The 21314-nt window shown below is 38.6% G+C and overlaps 3 protein-coding genes and 1 pseudogene across 4 annotated transcripts; all 4 read right to left on the reverse strand.

Moving 5' to 3' along the window:
* Positions 1-2826: 2826 nt before the first annotated feature.
* Positions 2827-5056, reverse strand: LOC114397428. The gene is made up of 2 exons (XM_028359463.1): positions 2976-5056; positions 2827-2859 (listed from the first exon to the last, which is right to left on the reverse strand). Exons 1-2 carry the CDS (start codon positions 5031-5033, stop codon positions 2827-2829), a joined length of 2091 nt encoding a protein of 696 aa, XP_028215264.1. The 5' UTR covers positions 5034-5056.
* A 109-nt stretch (positions 5057-5165) lies between these two features.
* On the reverse strand, positions 5166-6608 carry LOC114397429. The gene has a single exon (XM_028359464.1). It carries the CDS (start codon positions 6606-6608, stop codon positions 5166-5168), a length of 1443 nt encoding a protein of 480 aa, XP_028215265.1.
* A 5874-nt stretch (positions 6609-12482) lies between these two features.
* LOC114395734 (receptor-like protein kinase ANXUR2) lies at positions 12483-14786 on the reverse strand. 2 transcript variants are annotated; one of them, XM_028357578.1, is made up of 3 exons: positions 14643-14786; positions 13094-13763; positions 12483-12936 (listed from the first exon to the last, which is right to left on the reverse strand). In XM_028357578.1, exons 2-3 carry the CDS (start codon positions 13743-13745, stop codon positions 12650-12652), a joined length of 939 nt encoding a protein of 312 aa, XP_028213379.1. In that variant the 5' UTR covers positions 13746-13763; positions 14643-14786; the 3' UTR covers positions 12483-12649. The 2 variants fall into 2 exon arrangements, with proteins under 2 accessions (XP_028213379.1, XP_028213378.1); XM_028357577.1 differs by having other exon boundaries at positions 12483-13017; positions 14643-14784.
* Positions 14787-15678: 892 nt separating this feature from the next.
* Positions 15679-17913, reverse strand: LOC114396211 (annotated as a pseudogene).
* Positions 17914-21314: the final 3401 nt, after the last annotated feature.

Here is a 21314-nt window from a genome sequence, read left to right on the forward strand (position 1 = left end):
AAAGCCTTTTGACAATCTTCGGTCCAAACAACCCCTTGATCTTTTCGAAGCAACTTGAATATAGGTCCGCACGTGGCTGTCATGTGCGAGATGAAACGAGAAATGTAATTTAGACGCCCAAGAAAACCTCTCACTTGTTTCTCTGTTTGTGGAACCGGCATTTCTCTAATGGCCCTGACCTTGTCAGGATCTACTTCAATACCTTTCTGACTGACAATGAAACCTAAGAGTTTTCCAGATCTAACACCAAAGGTATATTTGTTGGGATTCAGTCGAAGTTGGTACTTTCTCAGCCGTTGAAACATCTTCAGCAAGTACTCGACATGTTCTTCTTCAGTGCCTGACTTGACAATCATATCATCCACGTACACTTCTATCTCTTTGTGCATCATGTCATGAAAGAGAGTGGTCATGCCTCTTTGGTAAGTGGCACCTGCATTTATCAACCCAAAGGGCATTACCCTGTAACAAAAGGTGCCCCAAGGCGTGATGAAAGATGTCTTTTCTCTATCTTCGACTGCCATCTTGATCTGATTGTACCCAGAGAAACCGTCCATGAAGGAGAAGACCTTGGACTTTGCAGCGCTGTCAACCAATACATCGATGTGAGGTAGAGGAAAGTCATCTTTCGGACTAGCCTTGTTCAAATCTCGGTAGTCAACGCACATCCTGACCTTGCCGTCCCTCTTTGGAACAGGCACTATGTTGGCTAACCATTGAGGATACTCTGATGTGACAAGAAAACCTGCATCGATCTGCTTCTGTACTTCCTCTTTGATCTTGAGAGCCATGTCAGGGCGAGTTCTTCTCAATTTCTGCTTGACCGGTGGGCATTCGGGCTTCAAAGGCAAACGGTGCTCCACAATACGGGGATCCAAGCCGGGCATATCCTGGTACGACCATGCGAACACATCGGCATATTCTTTGAGTAATTCAATCACCTTTCGTTTGACAGTTGCCTCAAGCGATGCCCCAATCTTGACTTCCTTCTTATCTTCCTCGGTTCCCAAGTTAATCACCTCTACTAACTCCTCATGAGGCTGAATGGTTTTCTTTTCATATTCCAATAACCGAGCAAGTTCCTCCGGGATTTCATCATCCTCCTCCTCTTCAGCCTCGTAGACAGGAGATTCGTAGTTGGGAGAGAGTGCAGGGTTATTATGTTCAACGGGCTCATAAATGCCTAGTCTGCATATGATTGATGATTGATTTTAGAAAATGAGTGAACAATGCGGACTTTTTATAATTAATTGAAATCAGAAAACAAAAAAAAAAAAAATATTTTGGGTTTTTTGTGTTACCATTTTCCAGAAAGAGCAATAAGCATAGATATCGGGATAAACCACATTTTCCATTAATAAGAGTAGTGCTTGAAACAAAACAGCCCTACATAATTGCGCTTTCGTCCTGGGCAAGACGAAAGGATCCTTTTTTGAAAAACAAACAAACAGAAAAACAAAGACACATTACTTTGATGCATGAACCACTGAAGGGATGTCAACCGCGTCCCAGTTGCGAACAAGTTTTCCAGGTGTGACAAATGCAAGCACTATCTCTTCAGGAGCATCTTCCAAGACAGCATTGGCTTCTGGCGAGTTGTTGATGAACCCGGCGCTACAAAAGGTGCTAGTAATGGAGCTTGATCCAACACTGTTCGTTGCGGATCCTGCAGAAGAAGCAAATCCCAGTCCTTCACGGTTTTTACTCTCCAGCAACTGCACAACTTTTCCCCATCCTACACCTGTTCCTTCCTGCACCACTTTCTGTGCGCTCTTCCAAGTAGCAAAAGATACTTCATTTTTCTCTGGCTTTTTACCCTCTAAAGTCAGGCCTTGGAAAGAGGTTCCTTCTGTTTCATCAGCACCAATAAAGGAAAAAGCTGACAAATGACTAACCAACAAGGCTTCCTCTCCACTCACAGTGATCAATTTCCCATTTCTGACAAACTTCAGCTTTTGATGCAAGGTGGACGTCACGGCCCCAGCTCCATGGATCCATGGCCTACCCAAAAGGCAACTGTATGCGGCTTGGATATCCATCACCTGGAATGTAATTTGGAAAACAAACGGCCCAATTGTAATGGGCAAATCAACCTCCCCGATAACAGACTTTCTTGATCCATCAAACGCTTTGACAACCACCCCGCTTCTTCTCATGGGAGGCCCCCGGTAGGAAAGTTGATCTAATGTGGATTTGGCCATTACATTCAATGAGGAACCAGTGTCCACAAGTACATTCGACAGAGCATCTGACTTGCAGTTCACCGATATATGTAACGCCAGATTGTGGTTCCTCCCCTCCTCAGGAAGTTCTTCATCACTAAAACTCAAATTATTGCAGGCAGTAATGTTTCCTACTATACTATCCAATTGATTAACAGTCACGTCCCTCTCCACAAAAGCTTGGTCCAACACCTTCATTAGAGCCTCACGGTGTGCTTCTGAGTTCAATAGCAGAGACAAAATGGATATCTTAGAGGGAGTTTGCAGCAGCTGGTCTACTACTTTATACTCACTCTTCTGGATCAGTTTCAGAATTTCGTCATGATCAGAATTCTTACTAGTCCCATTGGATTGGCCTACTTCCTTCCTTGTACCGGGGCCGTTCACTGTCACCTGTTTAACTGCCGGATCATTCACTTTCTTTGCAAACAATGTGGGGATAACACGTCCATTCCTCAGAACTTTACCGTCATTAGCAACGTTGTCCACAGAAACCGCAGGAGTTAGAGAGGGCAAAGGCACCTCCTGTCCACCTTCCAACATCGTGGCACTATACTTGTAAGGGACCGCTTTTAGAGAAGCATACGGCATAGGTCCTGGCAAGCTAATCACCAGTGGAGTAGTAGTTGATTCCCCACTGTTATAGCTTATTTCCAACCGCTGAAACTCGGGGGTGATGACGCACACTTCTTTGTCCTTCCTCGTGATGATAAGTTCTCTGCTGTCTATCAGCCCTTGTACGTCCTCTTGTACCTTAGGGCATCCTTTTACATTCACCGGACATATTTCACACGCTGCATGATCATGGTCAAACAGAGCTGCCTCGCACATCTTGATATGTATTGGGACCAGGGGAGTTCGAACGTGCTGGACGTTCAGGATGACACCGTCTTCATCACAATCTTGTATCATGTTAACAGTAGGCCCATGGTTCGGTAGAGGGTTCGCCTGAACATTGGGATTCTGATCTTTAAAGGATAGCAAGTTGGCCCGGACTAGCTTTTGCACTTCATTCTTCAGGACATAGCAGTTTTCAACGTCATGACCTGGGGCCCCTTGGTGGAAAGCGCAGGTTAAATCATGACGAAACCAGGGAGGTAAAACATCTGGTGTACGAGGGGGTGTTCTGACCTGGACAAGGTTTTTGGCGAGCAGGGCGGGGAGTAAGTCAGCATATTTCATCGGGATTGGATCAAAGGTTGTTTTCTGGCGGTTTTGTGAGTGATATGGTTGTTGGGGGGGTTGCGGGCGATTTTGTTGTTTTTGAGGGTATTGTGGCTGATGGTATTGCTGTGGAGGGTATTGTTGTGGAGGGTATTGTTGTGGAGGGTATTGTTGTGGAGGGTATGGGTAGGGGTAATGTGGCCTTTGTTGGTGATATGATGGGTTTGGGATAGCGGATGCGACATTCGCAACCTGACGATATGGGGTGAAATTCTGCTGAGGCTTACCATGAGCTACCATCCCCACCTCTTGATCTTTCTTCTTCGCAAAGTGGCCTCCAAACTTCTTGGCATTGCTTGCAGCAGGGACACTTTCCCCAGTCAAACGTCCCTCTCGGACACCTTCCTCTAATCGCACCCCCATGTTGACCATTTCGGTGAAGTCTGTTGGTGCACTTGCAACCATTTTCTCGTAATAAAACTGGCTCAGGGTCTTCAAAAATATTTTGGTCATTTCCCTTTCTTCCAACGGCGGGACAATCTGGGCAGCCACTTCCCTCCAACGTTGGGCATACTCCTTGAACGTTTCCTTCTCTTTTTGTGTCATCGCACGGAGCTGATCACGATCTGGGGCCATGTCCAAATTGTACTTATACTGCCGGATGAACGCTTCACCCAGGTCATTGAAAGTACGAATGCTCGCACTGTCCAAATTCATATACCACTTCAGAGCGGCCCCAGTTAGGCTGTCCTGAAAGAAATGAATAAGCAGCTTATGATTGTCAGTATACATGGACATTTTCCGCGCGTACATCACCAAGTGACTGCGGGGACAAGAGTTCCCTTTATACTTCTCGAAGTCTGGCACCTTGAACTTGTGAGGGATAGTAACATTTGGGACCAAGCATAATTCACAGGCGTCCTTCCCGAACAGATCTCTTCCTCGGAGGGCTTCGACTTCCCTTTGCATACCATCAAATCTTTCTTGGAGTTCTTCCATCTTGTCGAAGGCTACAACATTTTCAGCTTGGAAAATTGGTTCAACCTCTTGTTGAATAGTGTGAATCAGTGGAGCTGAATAAGTCATTGCAGCTTGAGGGAAAGAGGTACTGGGTTGCGGAACTGGTGCTGACTGCTGAGCAAAAGGCGGTGGAACTTCAGATACAGCGGGCTGGGGGCTTCCACAGACTGGAGGTGGCATTCCCCATGTACAACCTGGAGGCAAAAAGAGGGGTGGAGAAGTCACCGTAGATAGCGGGGTTGTGCTCACCAAGGGCTGCTCTACAGTAGCGGCGGCAGCTTGAGAGTTCTGGGCTGACAGGAGTGCACTCATCATGGTCGTCAACCTATCCATTCCCTCTCGTAAAGTGGCAACCTCCTCCCTGAGACTCTGATTTTCTTGTTCAACTATATCCATCCTCTTCCGATTGGCCCTGGTGTTGTAAATGCGAGTGGGTTTGTGGAGAATTCGTCGGGCCACTTTCCTTGGGCGGCGGTTGATTGACTCCCCCCCTTTTTGAAGTAGTGAACACAGTGTGAGACTCGATTTAGAAACCACGAATGCAACATGATGCATGCTTATGCTTATGCAAAAAGAAAGGGAACAAATTATTATCGAAGAACTTGTTAGAGAAATTGTAAACATCATAAACTGAAACACTTCACTTAAGCATTGGAATATTACAAAATTTTTTTTTTTTTTTTTTTTTTTTTTTTTTTTTTACAAGTCAAGAGATTTCGGGAGCTAAAATCTAAACATAAGGTCCTAAGAACTTCAGACTCAAACTCCCGGAGTAGATGGGTCCTCGGAATCTGAATGTGCACGGGAGAACAAGTCCATAAACTTCCTCTTCCTTCTAGCATCTTGGTGGAGCAAAACGTCTTTCCGACGAAGCAAGTCGTCCTTCTCAATCATCCTCTGGTTCTGGATAAAAAGCTCACGGCTCTGTTGGGCTATCTTTCCCTTCAAAGTCTCATTCTCTTGCTCTAGCTCCTGGCATCTCCTCTTCCAAGTTTCTTTTTCTTGCCTTTCTTTGGTTAATTGTTCATGAAACTCTTCCTTAGTATCAAAGGGGATAGGCAAGGATGATGGTGGGATGGTGGACGATAGGTATCTAGGTAAGCGGTAGGGTAGACCAAAGCTCTTGGTCCTATCAATAACCCACTGGGTATAAGATTCGTGCACATAGTCTGATTTCTTTCCCAACTGACTTCTGTTGAGTCTGCGGATAGCGCTCCAAGCTTGTGCGAATCTTTCCCTTTTGTTCGAGTGATCTCCATGGTTAAGATAGAATTCATTAGTCAAGGCAAGGTTGTTTGGTTTTGTCTTCATCGGGTACCCAAATTGTCGTCGAGCGAGGAGTGGGTTGTAGCTAATTCCGCCACGCATACCCAAAAGAGGTACGTTGGGATATTCACCACAACTCACAATAATCTCTCCAACATCACTAGCTGCTTGGTACCAAACAATGTCAGATGGGTCAAGAGTCATGATTCGGCGAGGCCAGGAAAGCTTGTCATCATTGGTCTTGAAGGCACGGGATTGAGGTAAGTGGAAGGTAAACCACTGATAGAGTAAAGGTGCACAACAAGAAATGGTTCCCCGGCCAGCCTGGGTACGGTCATGGATAGAATGGTAGGTATCGGCGAGTAGAGTGGGTACGGGGTTCTTTGTAAGAAAGATTTTAATGGCATTGATATCGATGAAGTTGTCAACATTTGGGAAGAATAAAAGGCCATATATAAGGAGGGCTAGGATAGAATGGAAGGCAAGTATACTAGCTGCTTCAGCAAATATGGAGGCTTGTTGGTAGAGGAAGTGGGTGGGAAGACCTTGGAGGCCTCCTTTAGAGGTAAGGTTTGCTTGGATGATGGAGGTTTTAAGATGGAGGGCGGCTGCGATGTCGGAGGGTTTAGGGGTAGGCTCAAAACCATGGAAAGGTATCTTGTCTGGCACAGGTAAACCTACTAGGTAGGAGTACTCTTCAAGTGTGGGGACAAGCTGGTAATCGGGAAATGTGAAGCAATGGTAGAGCGGGTCATAGAACTGAACCAGGGTCTCTAGGCATCCTTCCTCAACATCTACTCTAAGAATTCTGAGCAACTTCCCATGATGAGTTTGAAAATCAACTGGATCACTTACTAAAGATGCTAGCTCCCTTAATCTCAACAGGTCTGTTTTTTTGAAAAGGTACTTCCTAGTGCTTCTCAGTGGGATGTCCATATCTACAAAGTTTACAAAAAGCTTGTCTAAGTCCTTCGATAATTTGGATGAAAAAAAAGAGTTTATGCATGGATGCATGTATGCATGATTATGCCACAGTATGGAGAAAACATGGTGAAGTTAAGTCCAAAATGTTGGAGTTAAGGGTAAACACGCCATTTGGTAAGGACTATGGTTTCATATGTACCTGTATCACGGGTTCTACCAAGTTCCCAAAGTCATTGACCACTTCCGGATATTGTCGGATTACGGGACTACTCCCGGTCCAACAACGTCCATAGGAAAGCCTCGTTTGAGTGTAGTATCGCGTATCAACCAATTCAAGACTACTCTTGATTAGCCACCGCACTACGTCCTAAAAGGCTAAGATGGGTTAAAGGTAACTAAAGGTCCTCAACTTCATAGGTCGCTTGGAAATATTAATGCTGAACACGACTACTCATGCCAACATAGTAATATTCCCAAGATCCCTCCATTGAGCGGGGTTATCACATGTGCCACATCCGAAACTCACTCTCGGAAAGACACTATGATTATACCACCATCCTATCTTATGTTTCCCTCAAGTCCGGGTGTAGGACTTATCTCACCACTCACGTAAAAGATAAACACTTAGGCACGTATTTACAGTTTCAAATAATAATAAAGCATAAAGATGAAGAAAAACAAGATAGGTTTAACCCACTTAGGAGTGTGATCCCCAGTGGAGTCGCCATTTTTCTGTCGCGGTGATTTTTGGATATCAAGCTATTGATTAGCATTGACTCGCATTTTTAAGTTCACCACCGATCTTTTATTTTTCCGAAGAAAAGGGAGAAAGCTCGAAAAACCCTATTTTTGAGAGATCAAAAGTCCGGGGGTTGGTTACGCAAAGGGAAGGTACTAGCACCCTAAACGTCTATAGTACTCTATAGGAACCTCTTGCTTATTTTATCTTTATGCTAAATTAATTATTTGTTTGGAAATAAATGCTCAAGTGTGGAAAGATTAAAGAGGTGGGTTCAAAAGAAAGGAGAAGAAAAAAGTTTTTGTTTATTTTTATTTGATTTGGGAAGACAAAGTCTTTTGCCTACATACCCGAATGGGATCAAAATCATGTAGTTCGGAGTAGAAAGTCAAGTGATTGGTTTTGATTGATTTTAAAGTTCGAAAAAAGAAGAGTTTAGGCAAGGTAAGAGGCCGAAAAGGCATAGAAGAAATAAAAGAAGTGAGTTCGATTGATTTTGAATTAGAAAAAATGTTTTGATTGATTAAAGATTGATTAAAGATTGATTAAAGATTTGATTAAGAAAGAAAGAAAAGATTGACCCCTTTTTTTGAAATTTTGATTATGGAAAGTTTTTGTTTTTTTTTTTTTTTTTTTTTTTTTTAATTATGCGGAGATAAGTCTAAACGCGCCGGATCCCTTAAAATGACGTTGGATCAAGTGAGGGTCCCTTTTCCTCGGATACGGTTCAAATCACATGATCGTCCTCGGCGGAAAATATAAAAATAAATGTGAGTGTCGGTGCAGATTCTCATTTTTTTTTTTTTTTTTTTTTTTTTTTTTTTTACATTGGACCTAGATACATTCTAATTGGCAATAATAAATAAAAATTGCAAATGCATTAAAATAAATATGCTGGAAGAAATAATAAAATGCATGAAATACAAAACAATAAATACATATGGTGCATAAAATAAATAAAGAAAATGAAATGCAAGACATAAAAATAAATATAATGCTGGAAATAAATAATAAAAAAAAAATGAAAATAAAAATGCAAGACATAAAATAAACATGATGCTAAAAAATAAAAAAATGCAAGACATAAAGTAAATATGATGCATAGAATAAAAAATAAACAAAATAAAATAATAAAAAAAAAAAAAAAAAAGCAAGACATAAAATAAGTATGATGCTGAAAATAAAATAAAACGAAAATAAAAATGCAATACAGAAAATAAATATGATGCTAAAAAGAATGCGAGACATAAAAATAAAATGCAAGGCAAAAATAAATAGGGTACATAAAATAAAGAAAATATAAGTGCAAGACAAAAATAAATATGTGGCTGGAAAATAAAATGCAAGACAAACAATTAAACATGATGCTGGAAAATAAATAAAGAAAATAAAAATGCAAGGCATAAAATTAAATATGATGCGTAAAAAATAAAAATGCAAGACATAAAATAAATATGGTGCGTAAAAAAAGAAAAAGAAAAGGGTGCAGTAAGGAAAAAAGGGGGGTGAGAGTAGGAATCGGAAAAGAAGAAAAAGAGAAAAGAAAAAAAAATGGGCCAGAGGTGAGTCCAGCGGGCCAAAAAAGGAGAACCGGACCGGTTTGGTCCAAGGAAAAAAAAACCGAACCGGTCCGGCCTCTATATAAGGGCTCGGGGCCGGTTTTTTCCCATTTTTAAAAAGCTTTTCTCTCTCTTCCCTTTTTCTCTCTTCTCTCTCTAGCACACACCGCCGGAAGTTGTTTACCGGCGCAGTGGCTGGCCGGCCATGGGTGGCGGCGCCGCCGCGTCGGAAACAGAGTCTCCTCCTTTTTTAAAAAAACTACATGTTTTGAATTCCTTTTTTCTCCTAGTTCTCAAATCCACCGTTATTTTTTGAAAACCAACACTGATAAAGCCTAGATCTAGCCTTGAATCTTAGAAAAAAAAGGTGAACTACCTTTGTCCTTATGTTATCGTTTAAGCTTCAGAGTGAAAACGGTTACAGCTTGAGTTGTGGGTGTGGGTGTTTGACGCAGTGCTTGTGGTTGTGTGGGTGTGGGTGTTTGACGCGGTGCTTGTGGTTGGTGGTGTTTGGTGTGGGCTTGGCCGCTAGTGGTGGTTGGTGTAGGCTTTAGGCCGCATGAGTGAGTGGGTTACTGTGTTTGCAGGGATTTCTGTTCTAATGTTTTGATTTTATGAGCAAGATGATTTTGGTTTTTTTTTTGTTTTTGTTGGTGGTTCACGGAGGAGGAGGGTGTTGCTGAGTGGTGGCTGGTGGTGGCTAGTGGTTCACGGAGGGGGAGGGTGGTGTTGAGCGGTGGCTAGGCCGATGGTTAGTGGTGGCTTGGCTGTTGGTATTCCGACTGTTCGTATTCACCTCTGCCCTCTCTCTCTCTCTCCCTCTCTCTCTGACATGCACAGTAATTAATGTAGCATTTAAAGGACATAATTAGGGTAAAAAAACGAAGAGCCCCTCTGGGCCTGGACCGAGAAAACCGAAAAGAAAAAGGAAAAAAGGAAAGGAAAAGGAAAAAGAAAGAAAAAAAACAAAACAAAAAAAAATAAAACAGCAAAATAAAAATAAAATAAAATAAACTAAAAAAAAATAAAATAAAATAATAATAATAATAAAAAAAAAAAAATAAATAAAAAACGAAAAGAAGATACTAATAAAGATATTAATAAAAAAAACGGAAATAATAAAAAACACTTAATAAAAGGAAAGGAAAAGAAAAGAAAATAATAACTAAAAATAAAAATAATAATAATAAAAAAAGGTAAATAAATAAATAATAATAACAAAAAAGGGGCGTCTTCAAAACAAAAATGAGGTATTTTAAAATACCTCCCTGCCGAAATTTCATCTGAAATGATGGAAATTTCCGGCTTAAAAGACGAGAAAAAAGAAATAAAAACGGGTCAAAAATGGGGTATGACACATACAATTAATATAGAACCTATATCCTAATGTCACATCCTATCAGAGCGTGGTGTTCCCGTGTTTTCTAGCATAAGGTTCTTCATAGTCATCCACCTATTCATCTGCTCCCCCGAACACAAAGTTCAAGATCATCACAGGATCCAAACAGAAACAGCAAACCGGGAGTGAATTATCACATTGCTAACTACTAGAGAGAAACAACACAACATATAGTAGCCAAATACAATTTACTTAGCATATCTCACATTATTTCATCACTTTGTCATTCATCAATCACACCTTTCAATCATCAATCATTATACACAAGAATCACACACTCCGATCAAAACATAATAACACATCAATTTCATAATAAACAATTAGCAAGCGTATGCGACAGTTATGCTAAGACTCAAACCTATATGCAATGTGGTACCATGTCAGTGAAAAACCACCCTGGGGCGCTTAGGAGTACATAACAAGACACACCACACAATGGGTTTGTCAGGTCACTCTCACTAAGTAAGATCATAGGGAGACCAGTCAGGGTCACGATGTTTTGCGAGAATGCTCCAACCATATGGGATCAACATAGGCTTAAAGAAGCACTTAAACCCAGTGACCCCCAAGGCCTACACTCCGAAGAGTACGTCAGGGCCTCTCCCTCCTGATTCAGGTCCAACCCCTAAAATTATTTTAGCACACAGACTCTATCTATGAACTGTACAAAACACACGACTCCTCAATTGTTCTCAAAATAATTTTAACTCGTCGCCCTTTAAGGGTCTTATCATTAACTCGTCGCCCTTAAAGGGACTTAACATCAACTCGTCGCCCAAAAAGGGACTTAGCATCAAATCGTCGCCCTAAAAGGGACTTAACATCAACTCGTCGCCCTAAAAGGGACTTAGCATTAACTCGTCGCCCTTGAAGGGACTTATGATCGTGTGATTGTACAATTCATAGTTCACAACTCGATGCACATATATATCTCAATCATATACATACTCAATTTATCACATACACTTAATCCCAATCACAATGGTATAATCTCAATTTAACATGTTATCACACCTCATGAATCATGTACACTTTACCTATGAACTATGCAATACACACATCTACTCAATTGTTTTCAAAATCATTTTAACTCGTCGGATTCCCACAGTGGATCCCATCACAATACTCGCCGCCCTTAAAGGGTCTTACAATTGTGTGATTGCACAGTTCATAGTTCACAACTCAATACACACATCTCATCTCAATACACATGTATTTCATCATCCGTCACATGTTCAATTTATCACATACTCACAGTTTGAATCATCATTTCATGACCTCAACATAACAATTTATACAAAAGATTTCATCACAACATAGAGTGTAAAACCCCTGAAATAGTTTCTCACAATTATATCACAATCAATTAATCAAATTCATGGGTTAAACACAAAGACATCAAGAGCACTCAAGTTTATCAATCAATTCTCATCAGGACATCAATTGGTACATAGAACACAATAATGTTATATTTATAATCATAAAGAGAAAATTATAATTCAATAAACATCCCAAAATAAACCCAAATTTAGTTCTCTAAGGATCCCTACACATGTTTATTCTAATCCCCAATTGCAATAAACTCATCCCTTACCTCTAAGCGGGCTCACGTGTCTTCAGCCAGCCATAGCAACATCTCTAGCGGGATAGAATTCCCAAACGTCAGAGAGACGGAGAAGAGATTGGAACCTCCACTTGTACTGTCTTCATACGATTCTTTTTTCTCCCTCCACGAATATTATCTCGCAAATCCCAACGGTAGAAGCGTGCGGAATTGAATTTCGAACAACATATCCAAATTTCACAATAATCCAACGGTTAACGAAACCGGGATCGTAGTTTTACCAAGACAGCTCTGGGTTTCTGCGGGAAAGAAAAATGCTACAATGCGAAGGGTATTTCTCTCAGTTCAGACATGATATCGAAATTCGTCATTTTTCTGAGACTGGTTTGGTGGGCTGCGGGAAAAAGAAAGGGTTTTGAGGGGAGAAGGGGAAAAACGAAAATGAGACCAAAAGGAGGCAGCTGACTTAACATAACTATTTATACCTAGGATACTCAGCCTATTATTTGCTCTATATTTATTTATTTATTTATTTTTTACTAAAAAGTTTTTTAAATTTATTTACGAAAAATTGGGATGTTACAGTCACAAAATCATACTAGAGAGAAAAAAATATGCATCAGAGTGGCGAAGCTGGCAAATAACTCATTTCCATTCTTAAACTTAAAATGTTTTCCCATGATATCCCATTCATTTGATCTACTGTTATCATTGAGACAACCTTGGTAGTTCCATCACCCATCAGTTTTGTTTTCAGCCTAAGATGGTGCCTATTCTGGTTGAGGAGTAGGACTAATTAATAATGGTCATAGATAATAGGGTATAATCATCACAAGTATTTCTCATATCTGCTTCTTCCTGCAATGACAGAGCAAGCTCAAGTTGCACCTCCACTTCACCCATTGCCGGCCGCTCATCTGGATCAAACTTCAAGCATCTTTCTGTGATATCAATAAATACTTCCCAACACTCTGGTGCAATCTTGCCTTTGAGATTCGGATCAATATTCTCCTCAACAGGGTGCTTCTGCCTCTTCTCAACATTTTTAAGCTTGTCTTTGCATACTACTTCTAGTAGCACTACACCAAAGGAGTAAACATCGCATTTTTCTGTTAATGTATTGTTTTCTGAAATCTCAGGAGCTACATAACCATATGTACCTATAAGTGAAAGTATCAGTTAAACTATTCAGTAAATTTATTTTCAGTAAACTAACAACAAAACAAAAATAAATACCTATAAAGCCGTCTTTTGATATTGTCTTGGGTTTTGGCTTTGATGCATAATGCGGTCCTTTTAAGGAAAGCCGAAAATCCGCGAGTTTGGCCACCATGTTTCTATCCAAAAGAATTTTATAAGGTGTTATGTCACGATGAAAGATGGTTCGCTTGGCACCTGTGTGAAGGTAGTGTAGTCCATGTGCTGCTCCTATGCATATCTTTAGCCTATGCTTCCATGTTAGTGGTTCCTTTTTCACATCACTACAGTATAGTCGATCATGGAGAGATCCATTGGCCATGTGCTCATATACCACAATCTTCTCGTCTTTGTGGACACAAAATCCTAATAGAGTGATCAAATTTGGATGACGAAGCTGGCAGAGCAACTCAATTTCGTTCTTGAACTGCTTAAGCTCTTTCTCACCGCTCCCACGTATTCGCTTGATTACAACTGTATCATCAGTAACACCATTGTTTTGGAGAAAACCTTTATATACAATACAAAAATCTCCAGTTCCAATTATTTGGTCTTCATCAAATTTTTTGGTTGATTCCTTAATATCGGCCAATGAAAATTGATGGCACAGCTCTTCTATCACCGTTGGATATTGCCTCTGACATGAACTTGCATGCTTCGACCAGCAGAAGCCCAAATATTTAATAAGCATTATCCCAATTTTAGATATCTGTTTCATTTGCAATCAGAACAAGATTTAACTTTCATTCATGAGCTTGAATACTGAACTTAAATGCATCATGAACATGAATATTCATCTTTTAGAACCAAAACTAAAAACAATATAACATACTTCTAACTTGCTCTTATTACTCCCTTTGTTCTCTATTATAAGTGACAAAACTCGATTTTTCCCCTCAAATATAAGCAAAGGCGTAAATGTGAAGCACTTCTAATTTACAAACAACAGAACATCTTTTGGAGTAATTTGTAAATATGAATTTACAAAGTTTTAGAGTAAGTAAAAATTTCTTTGGTGCAATTTATGGTTTCTGGGAAGTGCTTTGAAGGAATAGGCGTAAATGTGTGGTTTATTGTACACAAACATACACTGCACTCAAGATCCTCTCTCACTTTCTTGTTTTCATAGTTCTAACACTTTCCTTTTCAATCTAAGCCCGCCTCTGTACCACAAGTATTAAAAACCAAGTTTTGATTTCGTATTTCCCTGTGTTTCATTTCAAAATGGAAAATATAGAAAAGATAAGGGAAGTGTTTCTTTCATTCTCATATTTTGCGTATTACAATCAAAATCATTTGTTATGCCAAGAGCGATGATAAATTCATAGATACAACTTCATATCCCTTATATCAGTAAAAGTGGTATGCCAATATGCCATCCATCCATTTAATGGAAAAAAAATAGAAAGAAAATTTCATATGTACGAGTGTACAGTTGCGATCAAGCGAATATATGAATTGTAGACGTAGCAACATAGATACCTAAAAAAATAGAGAAAAAAAACAGTTGAATGGGAGATTGCCTGTTTATAGAAGTAGAGAATATCTTGAATATCACATAAGATTTTAAAGGTTGGGATTTGGGAACCTGGATATAAAGGCAAGGCAGAAACAAAGCTTCAAAAATATTCTGTTGCTTCTTTATCTCGTTCGGCTCTCAATAAGCTTGTCAGAGTTAGTTGAGTTGAGTTCAGATAATTTAATATTGCCACCGCCCACTTTATGACCAGACAGAACAGAACCTTTTAAGGGTACGTGTCCTGAAATTCCATCTTTTATTTGGGATAAAAGAGTCTGCCTACTAGTATGCCATTAACCAATGTTATAAAAATCATCCCATCATAAATCTGATCTAGACATTGGATCAGAGGTCCATATGATGAATAGCTTATAATATATTAAAAAAATATATTATAATATAACTAGTAAAATGGGATTAATTCGTATTTCTTACTCTAATAGTATAGAATTTTTTAACAATATAGTATAAATATTATTTTTGTCATCAATTACCTAATAATATACACTGGTCTAGTGGCAAGTTAACATTTTAGTAACTTAAGGGACCTTTATAGACAAAAATCTCACTTTTGTTTTTAAAATTTTCCAAAGTTGCAATGTGGTGCATCCTGTCTCTCAAACTCATTCGGGTCATTGGGTTTCTCCAAAACCGATTGAGTTTCACAACTTTGATCCAGATCGAATGCATAAATCCAAAAACAACATGTAAGAGTTTTTAGTGGAATAGTTTAAGAAAAACAATAAATTGTAAAAAATTCCATACACTTTATGAGGTGTGGGGGAATTTAACAAGTAGGTTAGGAGTTAGGACTAATTAAAATCATTTAAAGCGCATTTATTTGATTTAATTTGTTTAACCAGTCGGTTACACGGGTTGGGGTTTGCAAGTTATCAAACCAGACCACAGACGGAGTATTTTTTTTTTAGGAACCATTTACTTTTTTAGCATCAATTATTATTTTATGATTACTTGGGATTTAATTTGTTTTCTGTGCAACCACTAACGGGGCTAAGATGTTGCAGGATATTGGTGGCTTGCTCCTGTCTGAATGTATTGAAGATCTTTTAGCCTATGTACCCACAAAAGTTATTCCATTTTCATATCATGACAGTTTAGGCAATTATGGAGAGATCCATTGGCAGTGCCAGTGTTTTCATTCACAAGTCACAACAATCTTCTTGTCTTTGGGGCCATAAAATCTTACTAGAGAAACAAAAAAAATGCATTGGTCATACTGGCAAATAACTCAATTTCATTCTTGAACTAAAAATTAATCTTTTCCCATGATTTCCCATTCATCTGCTTTACTGTGATTGAACAATCTGTTGAACTGTTATCAATTATCATTGAGACAACCTAGGAAGTTCCATAATCCATCAGTTCCGTTTCCAGCTAAAGATGGTACCTATTCTGGTTGAGGATTAATTAATAATGGTCATAGATAATAGGTTATAATCATCACAAGTATTTCTTATATCTGCTTCTTCCTGCAGTGACAGAGCAAGCTCAAGTTGCACCTCCACTTCACCCATTGCTGGTCTCTCATTTGGATCAAACTTCAAGCATCTTTCTGTGATATCCATAAATACTTCCCAACACTCTGGTGCAATCTTTCCTTTGAGATTTGGATCAATATTCTCCTCAACTGGATGCTTCTGCCTCTTCTCAACATCTTTTAGCTTGTCTTTGCATATCACTTCTAATAGAACTACGCCAAAGGAGTAAACGTCGCATTTTTCTGTTAATGTATTGTTTTCTGAAATCTCAGGAGCTACATAACCATATGTACCTATAAGTGAAAGTATCAGTTGAAATATTCAGTAAAATTCTTTTCGGTAAACTAACAGCAAAAGAAAAGTAAATGCCTAGAAAGCCATCTTTTGATATTGTCTTGGGCTTTGGTTTTGATGCATAATGCGGTCCTGTTAACGAAAGCCGGAAGTCTGTGAGTTTGGCCACCATGTTGCTATCCAAAAGAATGTTATATGGTGTTACGTCACGATGAAAGATGGTTCTTTTGGTTCCTGTGTGAAGGTAGTGTAGTCCTCGTGCTGCTCCTATGCATATCTTTAGCCTTTGCTTCTACGTTAGTGGTTCCTTTTTCACATCACTATAGTATAAGCAATCATGGAGAGATCCATTGGCCATGTACTCATATACAGTAATCTTTTTTTCTCTGTCATTACAAAATCCTAATAGATGGACCAAATTAGGATGCCGAAGCTGGCAGAGCAACTCAATTTCGTTCTTGAACTGCTTAAGTGCTTTGTTGGTGTTCCCATACATTTGGCTTATTGCAACTGTATACTCACTAACACCGTTGTGTTGGAGAGAACCTTTATATACAGTACCAAAGCTTGCATTTCCAATTATTTGTTTTTCATTAAACTTGTTTGTTGATTTCCTAAGATCGGCCAGTGAATATTGATGGCATAACTCTTCTATCACAGTCGGATATTGTCGCTGAGATGAACTTGTATGCTTCGAACAGCAGAAGCTCAAATATTTGATAAACATTGTCCCAATTTTAGATACCTGTTTTGTTTTTAATCACAATTATATTCAACTTTCATTCTTACAGAATAAAAAATTTATTTTCTTCATAGCTGATTTTTGTTTGAACTTAAATACACCATGAACATGAATACTCATCTTTTGGAACCAAAACTAAAAACATTAGAATGTACCTCCTTTGGGGGATGATTTATGGGTATCTAATTTAGACTTTAGTGTATCAGGATTACAATACCAAGGGCTCCACTTCCAACTATTTGGTTTTCATCGAAGTTGTTGGTTGATTTCCTAAGATCAGCCAACAGAAATTGATGACGTAGCTCTTCTATCACAGTTGGATACTGTCGCTGAGATGAACTTGTATGCTTCGAACAGCAGAAGCTCAGATATTTGATAAACATTTTCCCAATTTCAGATACCTGTTTTGTTTTCAATCAAAATAAGATTCAACTTTCAGTCTTAATAGTTATCTATATCTGAACGTAAATACATCACGAACATGGATACTCATTTTGGAACCAAAACTAAGAACAATAGAACGTACCTCCTTTGGGGGATGATTTATGGGTATCTAATTTAGACTTTAGTGTATCAGGATTACAATTATGAATTTGCAAATTAAGAGTAAGTCATAGAGTACCATTCATATGTACAAACTTCATTACTGCCTTTTATGGTTTCAGGACAGTGGTTTGAACTTTGAAGCAATAAGTGTAAATGTATGGTTTATTGTACATAAATATACACTGCACTCAAGTTCCTCTCCCACTGTCTTGTTTTACGCCAGTGTCAAAAAATTTAATCTTGCGTTTTAGTTTTTTGTGTTTCTTTTCCCATTCAACAAAAAAAAAGCATCCGGACTTCCCCCCCCCCCCTATTTTGTTCTGAAATATTGATTGTTCAGGAGCTGCTATAGATACAGAATAGTAAACAAAGGACAAGGCCAAAGCTAATTCACTAGTTGACACCAAATTCTTTTATATGGGAATTATTTCATCAAAGGGAGATCCAAAACTCAATAATATTTCTAAAATTTTGGTTTTTAACTCTGTCAAATGGCGTGTGAGATCTATGTAGTCAATCTCACCTAGTAAGATAAGGCGTTATTGTTGTTTCTATAAGGATTTACACAGACGCAAACTTTATGCCACAAGACTAAATAGCAGATACTAGCTCAGCTTCTAAGCTGTAAGTGATGTAAAGCTAACGGAAAAAGCAATAGATACCTCAAAAAATAGAATAAAATCTGTTGAATGGGAATTTGCATGTTTTTAGAGATAGAGAAATAGAGATCTCGAATATAACATAAGGTTGGGAACCTGGAGATGAAGGCAAGGCAGAAACAAAGCTTAAAAAAAAATTGTGTTCAGCGCGGGACCTTGTTACTTCTGTATCTGGTCCAATTCTCAATAAGATGATCAAAGAGTTGAGCTACGGTTTGATCAGACAGAGCCTGGCAAAATCATCAAATTGGGTCCCTTTTACAAATTAATTACCAAAATGGGTCTATTTTATTTTTATTTACCAAGGGGTCTGTTATTTTACTACAAAGCGCTTACCTGAGGGGCGCGTTCCACCATAACGCGACACGTGACGTGACTTGACAGGACGATGGGACAGGGGTGGAAGTGGTGGCCTGTCAGACACGACCACTAGTGGTGGCCTGCCAAACTAAAACGCAAGATTAAACTAAAACACAAAAAACTAAAACGCAAGATTAAACTAAAACACAAAAAACTAAAACGCAAGATTAAACTAAAACGGGTATAAAGCGCTTCAACACGTTTCAACTGAGTTCACTTCAACGTTTTTGTTTGAAAATGAAATGGAGAGAAATGGGTTTTATAGGGAAGAGGGACGTGGCTGGGCCCACCACTAGTGGACGTGCCTGACAGGCTATCACTAGTGGTCGCGCCTGACAGGCCACCACTAGTGGTCGTGCCTGGCAGGCCACCACTTCCACCCATGTCCCATCGTCCTGTCAAGTCACGCCACGTGTCACGTTCTGGTGGAACGCGTCCCTCAGGTAAGCGCTTTGTAGTAAAATAATAGACCCCCTTGGTAAATAAAAATGAAATAGACCCATTTTGATAATTAATTTGTAAAAGGGACCCAATTTGGTGATTTTGCCAACAGAGCCTTTTAAGGTTACGTGTCCTGAAATTGCATCTTTTATTTGGAAAATAAAAATAGTTGAACTACTAACATGTAACAGTTTTTGGTAGAATTGTCAAATATGCTGACCAGGCTCGTCATGACAATGGTGAAAACGAGCTGGTCCAGCTTTTGACCGGATCAAATTGACCTATTCATTTGTTTGCTTAAATTTACACTTATTTTAAAAGGAAAAAATAATAAATAATATCGGACCAAATGGACCTAACAGTGTTTAGTCTACTCTGTTTGGCCTTTAGGCTGGGCCAAATTGGGCTTGATTCTTTTTAGGCCAACTTTATATAGTCTGGTTTGGTGTGGCGGTGAAATACTAGTGATTCTTGTGCTTATTTTCATTGAAGGTAAATTAGAAGTCCCTACTTTAAGAAAAAAAAATCATACACTTTAGGAGGTATGTGTATATAACTAGGTATATGGGTTTGGGTTTGCATACGGTGTCTAGTGATAAAGTGAGTTAAGACTAACTAAAATGCTAAACTATTTGAACACGACTTTATTTGGCTTGGGTTGATCATAGTGGAACTCAGAGATTAGAGCATTAGGTCTAATTCTGAAGGGGTTTTAACGAAAAGATTGGGCTTTGTGGGAAATACGAACTTTAAAGCTGTTGGTATTGGTGAACTTATACGCTTTGAACAGCAGAAGCTCAAATATTTGATATGATTCAAGTTTTGAACATGTATCCCAATTTTAGATGCCTGTTTTGTTTTCAATCACAATAAGATTCAAGTTTCATTTCTTGATAGCTAGCTTTATCTGAACTTAATTAAATTGATCATGAACACGAATACTCATCTTTTGGAATCGAAATTAAATACAATAGAACGCACTTTCCTTTGGGAGATTCCTTATATATGGCTATCTAATTTTGACTCTAATGTATGAGGATTATAATGATGAATTTACAAATTAGGAGTAATTTATAGACTACCCGTTCATATGTACAAACTTCATCACTACAGTTTGTAGTTCAAGGAATGTGGTTTGACGGAATAGGTGTCAATTATATTTAACTCCTTTATGCTTATATTATACTTTAACTTCTCTTTATTTACTACATGTGGAACTTTATTGTCGTCCCTCATGAAGCAACCAAATTGAATTTGTTTTTTTTATCATTTTTTTCTTTACGACAGCAATTAAAATTTGGTTAAAATAAATGAGCTTAAATTAGTGCATAAAATCAACTAGCTGTTGTATAGTCTTTTGCAATTTAATTTTACATGCTTTGTTAATCAGCATCCAGTTTTTAATTTATATGAACTAGATTATTACCAGCTAGTAATTAAACATTGTATGTTCTGAAATGTTGATTGTTCCTGAACTGCTATAGATCCAGAATAGAATAGGACTATAGTAAACAGAGGACGAGGCTAAAAGTAAACACTAGTTGGTACCAAACTTTTGTTTGGGGGATTATTTCTATACGGACTTACACTGTTACACAGACGCAAGCTTTATACAACTAGACTAAATTTAAAGTAGACACCGGGCCATCTAATCTTCTATGTTGCATATGTGATGTAAAACTAACATAAAAACAAAGAAAAATAGACACCCAAAATAATAAAATACAATCAGTTCATAGAGATCGATATTGAATACCACATAAGATTTCATAGGTTGAGAACCTGGAGATGAAGGCAAGGCAGACACAATGCTTCAAAATTCTGTTGCTTCTGTATCTTGTCTTATCCGGTTCTTCACAATTATCCTGTCCAAGTGTTGAGTTCAGATAATTTTATTTTAGCCACGGCCTATGTATATGACAGGACATAAACCTTTTATTCCAAAAAAAATAAAAGAGTTGAGCTATTAACAATTTAACATGCCACGCAACAGTTTTCGGTGAAATGATGCTGCTTCTTGTGCTTATTTTCTTTGAACGTAATTATTTTTTTCTGATTAAAAACTCTGGATTTTATTCAATCAGAGATAAATTCTGTACATCAGATAAAGGAAGCAGTGGTAATTTGGCTAGCTATGCTCAACTTTGAAGGTATACTATGATTTTTTTTTTTTTGGAAGTATGTGTGCACAGTGCATATA

Source organism: Glycine soja, chromosome 18, assembly GCF_004193775.1.
Source record: "Glycine soja cultivar W05 chromosome 18, ASM419377v2, whole genome shotgun sequence".
Taxonomy (NCBI): domain Eukaryota; kingdom Viridiplantae; phylum Streptophyta; class Magnoliopsida; order Fabales; family Fabaceae; genus Glycine; species Glycine soja.